Raw genomic sequence first — 9,886 nt, 5'->3', positions numbered from 1 at the left:
ATTTCACTTACTTAGGCAAGAATTCAGAAAATTGATCTCTATTTTTAGGAAACTAATTGGAATAGAAAATTTTAGTTAAAACCAAGTTTTAAAATAATTATTTATAAAAAAAAAATATCGTTAAAGAAAAATAAATTTAGTTTTCGAATGAGAACGTTCCGAAATTATTAAAAATCCGAAATAAATCACGGAATAATTTAGATTTTTAAAAAGTAGCTTAAGCTTGTAAAATTTGAAATTTAATCATAGAATCTGAAAATTAATAAATCGTGTAATAATATTAAAAATTCAAGCGAAATAAAACTTCGTTAATTAAAATAAAGTTTGAAATTAATATTTAAAACGATTTTAAGCTAAATAAAAAAAAAAAAATTAATAAAAATAATAATTAAGCATGATTAATCAAATTTAAAAACTTCGGGGTATTACATATAGTCAACAGATGTGTATGTGAAAAGAGTGGAGCTACGAATGCCTACGGTGAAAAATGTCATGTGAAAATTTATGTAATCGGGTCCTTACTGCATTGTTTTAAATATATACCCAAATTTCATTAATTAATAAGAAACTTTACTAAATTATTCCCCTCACTTTTTATTTTTACTAAATTATCAATCTTACGATAAAAATTGAAGACTAAATGAGTAGGGTTCAAAATACATAAAAAAGCCATCAATTTAACCACTAATCTACATATTTTCCCTCTCTATACATAGTGAAAATAGTACTTCGAAATACCAATTTTGGGACCCCGTTTTTAGGATCTTGTGCCGTCGTTCAACTTACACATCCAGAACCACCCCTGAATGTGAAAAATCAAAAGATCTTGCGCGCACATGGTGTACAATAAATTTATTGTACACCAAGATAACTTTTACTCATTTTTTTGCAAATTTAACCTAGTTTTGATTAACTTTTATATTAGTAAAAAAAATTGATTGATAAATATTTTAAAGGGTTAAATGATTAATTTTATACATTATTAGTGAATTTGAAGAAATAAGTTTTATTAAAATGAAAAAAAAAATCACTTAAAAATAGATAACTTTTACATATATAAGCTTAACTTTTAAGCATTTTGAGTTAACTTTTACTCCGGTGTACAATATTTATTGTACAACCTTTGTAAATAAGAATTTGTGGTGAAAAATATCACCATTTTACACATGCTTGACAATAATTTCGTTACCACCGAGATTGAAATAGATGTACGTAATTCGGGTACAAGTGCATAGGGTGCAAAATGTATCTATTGTAAGACCGGTAGCATATCATTTCTACAAGAATGTATCTTCAGTATATCACTTCTCATTTAGGCACCTAATAAATCACCCGTTCGTCAAACGGGTCAAAAAGGTAGTTCATAACAACAATCCATGTAAAAACTAGGGGCATAACCGGAGCCAAAAAACTAGTAGGTGATTTATAACACGTACTTCATATAAATTTTCAGTGTATGGATTTTTAGTGTATATACATTTCGTGTCTAAAAAATTGCCCAAAAACCTAAGTTTGGTTCAAACCAGGCCAATCACTTGTTCAGAAACGGGTCAATCACTTGTTCTACGTATAGCCGATTATAACCTCAACTCCGGGAGTGGTAAAACCAGTTACAACTTACGAGTTACGACATCCATTTACTCCCGCGCAGGGTAAGAGAAAAAGAGGAATTAGGGTTTTTGTCGATATAATTTGTCCCATCTAAATTGATTTGAAATTGGTTGATTCAAAAACTGGAATTTATTAATTGATCAATTTTCGTATAAATGGAAGAAGAAGAAGACGCGATTTTGCTCAACAGTTTAGGGGTTACCTCAGCAAATCCCGATGACATTGAAAGAGACATCTTAAACAAGGTAACAATTCTTCCAAAAGCAATCAATCTTATTTCATCAAATTGAATTTTTAATTGGTTTGATTATGCTATCTTTTGATGTTATGCAATGAGGGTTTTACAAATTTTGTGAATGTTGGATTGAATTCTTGCACTTAGCTATCGACTACCGAAATAAATTAATGTTTTTAGGCGCACTTTAATGCTAATTGTATTCTTAATTGAAGGAAAAAATTAATGAAGTTATGTAATGTGACTCACAATTGATGATCGCACAGCTCTAAGTTGTTCATTGAGGGTAGTATTCATCAAAATGTAGCCTTCAGTTAATCAAATGGCGATATATCGAAGGTTAAGTGCAGTGTTATGATACCGTAGTTTTGTTGTGGTTTTAGGGGTTAAAATTTTGCATGGGTGGTGGTGAGGAGAAAATGAGTTATAGCTATAGTTCTGGGTGGCTTTTGGTGGTGTAAAGCATTCCTAAGTAGTGTTCATTGTATGATATGGATTACATCCCTATGTTTGCAATACCCTTTGAAGAAATTAGGTTATTAGGACCCTAAGTCCGATTCCGAACATTGACTTGGTGGTTTCGGTTGTTGAATTGGTATTTCCGCTAGAGAGGAGGAAGAGGTGGGGACTGGTTGTACTCGAACAATTGATAACTGTTGTGACCCGGCATAATTATTTATCAAGAACCAATTTCATTTTACATCACAAATACTAAAAGGGTACTCATTACACTCAAACAATAACAATGGAGGAAAAAGGGAGAAAACCTCTGGAAATACCAGTCAACGCTGGAAAAACCAAGTCAATGCTTGGACTTAACTCACTTAAGGTCTCCGTCCAACCTAAGAGTGATTTAAGGTTGTAATTTGTCATACTTTTTTTCACTTTCACGCAAAAGTGACTACATTTAGGGTTTTTTGTTGAAATTATGGTTAATGAAGAGTGGGAATGAAGAAGTGTGTTACAACTTACAAGTACTATGCATACGCTAAAAAAGCTGAATTTGTGGAAATTTTGATTTTGTATGTTATGTGCAGGCTACAACTAATGTTGAAAGCAGTTCTCAGGCTGGGAGGCGAACAACGGAAGCAGATGATTTCACCGATACCACGGAAGATCAAGATTCGTCTTCCAGCCAAGTGGAACTGTTGAAGAAATTAAGGGCCATAGAGGTTGAAATACATGCTGTGGCTTCTGCTGTTGAGCAAACGAAAAGCGGGGGAAAGAATGAAGAGCTTGACTCTGAGAGTCATGGTAAAAAGGAAGAGGATGATGAGGGAATTGACAAGGCCATACCTCGTGATTCTGCCCTTCAGCATGCTTTGGCTGCTGATCGACTGAGAAGCCTGAAAAAGACGAGGGCTGAACTTCGTAAAGAGCTATCAAGTATATGTCAAGATGGAAAAACGGTTGGGGTTGAGGAAAAGTTGTTGAAGTATTTGGTCAGGGAAGAGTCCAAGTCAAAGCGGAAGTTGAAAGAGGTACAGGGTCCGAGCAAAGAGTCCAAAAAGAAGAAGGCTGTCTCATACCAAGAGGATGATGAATTTGATGCTGTTCTAAATGCCGCATCTGGAGGTTTTGTTGAAACGGTGAGCTGTTAATAAACATTATTGATTGTGCTAAGGCCTAAGGTGCTTCATCTTTTGATTTCATGTACAAAGGTCTCATGTTAGCTTTATTTTTGTTCTTAATGACTCGCCTTTTAACTATTGCAAATCTATGCTGAGCTGCTGACTGATTGCTGAAATTAGGAAAGGGATGAACTCGTGCGAAAAGGACTTTTTACACCTTTTCATAAGCTGAAGGGCTTCGAGCGCCGCATACAGCAACCAGAGACATCAAGCCTACAGCAGAATGGGAATGACATAGCTGATCGTGCTTCTCAGAGTGTTGCCAAAGCGGTAAGGTCACTAACAGAGGCTGCACAAGCTCGTCCAACATCTAAGCTGCTTGATCCAAAAGATTTGCCGAGACTTGATGCACCATCTTTCGCTTTTAATAGACTAAGCAAGTCTTTTAAAGTTTCTAAAAGTTTAGACGATGGAGAGAAGAGTAATGATGCAAAAAGGAAAAAGAGGAGGCCTTTGCCTGGTGAGAGATGGCGAAAACGCATTGCTAAGGAGGAGATTGAGGTAGAGGAACCTGGTATGTAAGTGTTAAGCTGTGTGCTTTGCTTCCTTCATCTTTTTGTGCGTTATATATTTTGACATCTCGAATTACTGAGATTTACCTTGTGATTTAGTTGTTTATTTTGCTCATCTATTTGTCACCCCGGATTCTCCTATAGTTTTTTTCACATTGTCAAGGCTTTTGTCCAAATGACTTGTTTGTAGCCTAAAAACTGAATATTGCTTTGAAGGAAATCTGACAGTATTATTTTCTATAGAGCAATATGGAGGCCATTAAGATTGTGTTGGGGGGTATTATAACATTTTCATCGGGACTACACATTTGGAGTGTAGGCCACATTCATGATTTTGATATATAGTGCGTACAACCAACAAAGACGCCTTTGATAGAGCAAGCAACAGTTGATTAAGTTTACTTTTAGTGCATACTGCTGTGTGATTGGCTTGGAAGTGGAACTCATCTTTGTTGCTGCTTTATGCTCATTTGAACGTCAAAAATGTTGTCCAGTTGAGCTATTCTATGATTCTATCTGTCCCATAATAAACTTCGTCCCTTACTGTTTTAGGGTGTCTACCAATGAACTCGACCTTCCTTTTAAGCTGAAGTCAGCAATTTTAACATTCTTTTTCCTGTTTACTGTCCTTCTCAATGCTTCCTCTTCTTTACACTCTCTATTTACTACTCCGCACTAATTTGTATTTGTTTACATTTGACATTTTTTTATTACTCTGTGCCCAATTGAATTGTAAACTTTTTTATGGGATGGAGGTACTAGCTTTGCAATTGAGTTATGCGCAACAATGAATGTGTGTGTTCAGTGGACGATTCGTTTCTCATATATAGGCATGTGGTGCTAGGATATGTTGAAGCACTTGAGCTCTAAAATTTTTTGTGCTTGATATTTTTGCTTTCCATGAAATGCAGATGTACAAGATGACTTAATTACAGGAACCCAGGATGCTGATAATGAAGATGGTGATGTGACTCCTTCCGTAACCCTTGAAGGTGGGTTAAAGATCCCTGAAACAATTTTTGATAAGCTGTTTGATTATCAGAAGGTTGGGGTTCAATGGCTGTGGGAGCTGCATTGCCAAAGAGCTGGAGGAATTATCGGAGATGAGATGGGTCTTGGCAAGACCATTCAGGTGCTTGCATTTCTTGGGTCATTGCATTTTAGTAAAATGTACAAACCTAGCATTATTGTCTGCCCTGTCACACTGTTAAGGCAATGGAAGAGGGAAGCCAGGAAATGGTACCGTAGCTTTCATGTAGAGATACTTCATGATTCCGCTGTTGATGGTGGTCGAAAACAAAAGCAATCTGAATCTGATGAGAGTGAGAATGAAAGTGAAGGGTCATCTGAAAGTGATCAGGATAGAGTTCCTCCTTCAAAAAGTGCAAAGAAGTGGGATTCCGTGATAAAACGGGTTTTGAGATCGGAGTCTGGATTGCTTATTACAACGTACGAACAACTTCGTATACTCGGGGAGAAACTACTGGACATTGAATGGGGTTATGCTGTACTTGATGAAGGCCACCGTATCAGGAACCCAAATGCAGAAGTTACTATTGTGTGCAAGCAGCTGCAGACAGTTCATCGTATCATAATGACCGGTGCACCAATCCAGAACAAACTGTCTGAATTGTGGTCTTTGTTTGATTTTGTTTTCCCTGGAAAGTTAGGAGTCCTACCTGTGTTTGAAGCGGAATTTGCTGTGCCCATACAGGTTGGGGGTTATGCTAATGCATCTCCATTGCAAGTCTCCACAGCTTACAGGTATGGTTGACCTATTTTCTCTGAAGTTTAAAGAACATTTGATTTGTCCGTCTCTTTTTGACTTTATTTATATGGAGCACTCATTAGTATCCTTTTGTGTCTCACCTTTTACTAATCCAATTAACAAGGGTGTAAAGTTGTAAACTGTGGTGTTAACTGATATTTGAATTGTCGTGAACTGTCATATTACGTTATTAAACAGGATTTAAGTTATTAAAGTGTTAATGGTTTAGATGCTAAAGTTACATTTCATCACGGAAGAATGAAAAGTCTATCTATGAGTCATTATCCTTGACCATCTCTATTCTATAAGGCAACTCCTTAGGTTATTAGCGTAAAAAACCTTTTGGTGTCCCCCCTATAGAAAAGACTAAAAAGCCCCTTCAAACTACAAATTATATTAGCATTAATTATAAAGGTAAAAGGGGAAACCAGTCAATAGCCCAATTTTATTTCTAATTAAAACCACAATTTTTAGTTTTTATATAATCTCGCGCACATCGCGTGCATAAAAGACTAATATGTTACTAATGTAAGTCCTTGCTTTTTCTCATTGACCAGGTGTGCAGTTGTCTTGCGTGATCTAATCATGCCTTACCTATTGCGTCGTATGAAGGCTGATGTGAATGCTCATCTTCCAAAGAAGACTGAGCATGTTCTTTTCTGCAGTTTGACTCCTCTGCAGCGATCTGTTTATAGAGCTTTCCTAGCTAGCTCTGAGGTGGAGCAGATTTTTGACGGGAATAGAAATTCTCTCTATGGTATTGATGTGATGCGTAAGATATGCAACCATCCTGATCTACTTGAAAGAGAACACGCTTCACAAAATCCAGACTACGGGAATCTTGAACGCAGTGGTAAAATGAAAGTTGTTGCTCAAGTACTGAAAATGTGGAAAGAACAGGGTCATCGTGTTCTTCTTTTTGCACAAACTCAGCAGATGCTTGATATACTTGAGAATTTTCTGATTAGTAATGAGTATAGCTACAGGAGAATGGATGGTCTTACAGCAGTTAAACAGAGGATGGCATTGATTGATGAATTTAATAATTCAAATGATGTATTCATATTCATACTCACAACCAAAGTTGGTGGTTTAGGGACAAATCTAACTGGGGCAAACAGGGTGATTATTTTTGATCCAGATTGGAATCCATCAACAGATATGCAGGTCAGTGCTTTTTCTTTATATCTCTATTATATAAAGGAACGCTTGGGTAGGCGTAAATAGTAATTGTCATTTTACCCTTTACTAAAATTAGAAAAACAGAAACAAATTAAACACAAAAACATTACTTATAAGACATTTACTAAAATCACTAAATATTAAAACTAAGAAAAAAATATGAATAAAGAGGGCAAAAAATAATTAACCAAATAAGTATTATTGTATGTGCATTTTTAAATTACAAGTGTGCATCGTGTGCATAAAAAACTAGTGTTATGTGTATGTACCCATTAAGGATTTCTGATATTCTTTCCATTTAAATTCTAAATTGTTTGCTTGCTCTTGCCACTGGGTTATGTCTCCCCTATGCTTATTCAAGAAAGTTTCTGAAACCTTTTGTTCCCAGTGCTCTGTTTTCTGATTAGGGTTGTGTATACCGTATGGCTTTACTTTAATGAAATTTCCGTTTCTTTAAAAGAAAGGGAAGTTTCTGGAACCTTTTGTTCACAATGCTGATAACCATGATATCTGACTACATTACTACTCTTAACAGGCCAGGGAACGTGCTTGGCGTGTTGGTCAAACAAAAGACGTAACAATTTTTAGATTAATCACACGTGGAACTATAGAAGAGAAAGTGTATCATAGACAGATATACAAGCATTTTTTGACCAATAAGATTTTGAAGAACCCGCAGCAGCGAAGGTTCTTTAAAGCAAGAGATTTGAAGGATCTTTTTGTTTTAACCGATGAAGAACATGCTGGATCAACCGAGACTTCAAATATTTTTGGTCAACTATCTGAGCAAGTGAATGTAATTAGCAAAGAAAAAGAAGACCAGCAAAACAACAATTGCGCTGGAGCAACAGCTGCATGTGCAGATGATATGGAGTTGGACAGAGAAAATAGCTCGCAGCAGGAATTAAGTGGAAATAAAGAGAAAGAAGAGGCAGAAAATGGCGGAGAAGCTGATGAAGAAACAAATTTCTTAAAGAGTCTTTTTGACACACATGGGATACATGTAAGTCTTTATATACTCCGTACCTGTTAAGCCATTTCTGTATGTTTACAAGTTACTTTTGGTGGTGAAACCTGATGCTTTTTCCGTTCACATGTTTGAGTTTTAGCTTGTGAGATATATATATGTTCAAAATATCACATTTGTTTGATCTGTCATCTGTGTCTTGCATCTTGCCGCATTGTGGTATTATACTAATCTTATCCTAGGGTCTACTGTGAATCCTGTGATATTTCATTTGGATTAGATATTTAAACCTGGTTCTTGGGCGGGCGGGTCAGGGTCGGTGCGGGTTAAAAGTGGGTCAGGTAATGAAAGAGTCAATTTTAGCGTGTTGATAATGGACGGGTCAAAGCGGGTCATAGGTTAATAGCGGGCTAATAATGGGCGGATCAATAAATGAACAAGGAAAAGTGGAAATAAAAGAGTCGTATGCGAATACAAGTGAATACGAAGCTATCCATATAATTTTTTATATTATAACTATTTTAGTTTTCAAAATTATTATGTTATAAGTTTGGCCCTATATTTCTTGTCCAATAAAGGCCCTGTCTAATAAGAGCCCTTACCCAATAAGAACCCTACAAAAATGACCCAAACCCTATACGGCTATACCCATTGGGCTACCCTGTTCAATAACCTGGTATTTGCTGCATTGTGATTTTTGGTTTCAGTATGTTTCATAATAGTATCGATTTCCTTTTATTTTTCCTATTCTCGCAGAGTGCTATAAATCATGATGCGATCATGGATGCCCACGACGAGGAAAAAATAAGGCTCGAGGAACAGGCTTCCCTAGTTGCACAAAGGGCAGCAGAAGCACTTCGTCAGTCACGAATGCTTAGAAGCAAAGAGAGTATATCTGTTCCAACATGGACAGGAAAATCCGGGGCTGCTGGTGCACCTTCATCTGTACGCCGGACATTCGGGTCAACAGTCAACTCTCAGCTGGTAAGAAACTCCAGATCATCAGAAGAAGGTGCACCAAAAAATGGTACGACAAATGGGTTTGTTGCAGGAGCTCCTTCTGGTAAAGCATTGTCTTCAGCTGAGTTGCTGGCCAAAATTAGAGGGAACCGGGCTAGTGCAGTTGGTGACGGGCTTGAACATCAGTTTGGTTTGTCTACAAACAGGGCAGGGTCCAGTGTAGCCGGGCCTTCACGGGGTTCTCAGAATCTCAGTGTAGCCGGGCCTTCTCGGGCTTCTCAGAATCTCAGTGGGGTACCCCCGGAAGTCTTGATCCGGAATATCTGCATGTTCATCCAAAATAGCGGTGGTAGCACCAGTTCTGCCACAATAGTAGAACATTTTAGAGATAGAATTCCTTCAAAAGATTTACCCCTGTTCAAAAATCTTTTGAAAGAAATTGCTGTATTAGAGAAACGCCGGAATGGGTCGGTGTGGGTTCTAAAGCCCGAATATCAGTTGTCGCGTTCTTGAGCTGCATCTGTGGATATCCTTTGGAATGGAGCGATCCATTTTTTTTGAAGATTGTCATAAGATCTTCATAACAAATCATGTGTAGAGAAGTAGAGAGCTAACCTGTAGCTTTTCACAATTTTGGCTAAGAGTAGGAAATTCTAGGTGGAGGTTATTCTTTCAAGCCATGAAATTATTGCATGGAATCATGGATATTGGATGTATTAATTGTAAATAAATGTTGTTCATATATAAAGCTAGTTCCTCATATATTTCAATTAGAAGTTCAGGGTAATTTTGTTATTTGCTTCATAATGTGGGTAAACATTGAGTGCGAAGAGGCACGGTATGTTTTAAGGGAAATGATTTTGACACAACTTCAAAGTGCACAATTTTATGAGCTCAAGTTGCTCAACTCTCAAAAATGTGTGTTAAAAATCAGTTTCCTACGTTCAGCACAATAAGTGACTATAACGAATCCAAGTCATACAAAATCAATGTTTTATTCAAATCAAATTGTTATCGGCT

General features: G+C 36.7%; 1 protein-coding gene across 1 annotated transcript; it reads left to right on the top strand.

Moving 5' to 3' along the window:
• Nucleotides 1-1,584: 1,584 nt before the first annotated feature.
• Nucleotides 1,585-9,653, top strand: LOC110794317 (protein CHROMATIN REMODELING 8). The gene is made up of 7 exons (XM_021999275.2): nt 1,585-1,856; nt 2,884-3,435; nt 3,598-3,991; nt 4,901-5,753; nt 6,315-6,924; nt 7,475-7,942; nt 8,663-9,653. The coding sequence occupies exons 1-7, from the start codon at nt 1,767-1,769 to the stop codon at nt 9,377-9,379; spliced, it is 3,684 nt and encodes a 1,227-aa protein (XP_021854967.2). The 5' UTR covers nt 1,585-1,766; the 3' UTR covers nt 9,380-9,653.
• Nucleotides 9,654-9,886: the final 233 nt, after the last annotated feature.

Source organism: Spinacia oleracea, chromosome 5 (assembly GCF_020520425.1).
Source record: "Spinacia oleracea cultivar Varoflay chromosome 5, BTI_SOV_V1, whole genome shotgun sequence".
In the NCBI taxonomy this organism is placed as follows: Eukaryota; Viridiplantae; Streptophyta; class Magnoliopsida; order Caryophyllales; family Amaranthaceae; genus Spinacia; species Spinacia oleracea.
Note: the sequence above shows the minus strand (reverse complement) of the source record. Positions and strands in the feature narration are given on the sequence as shown.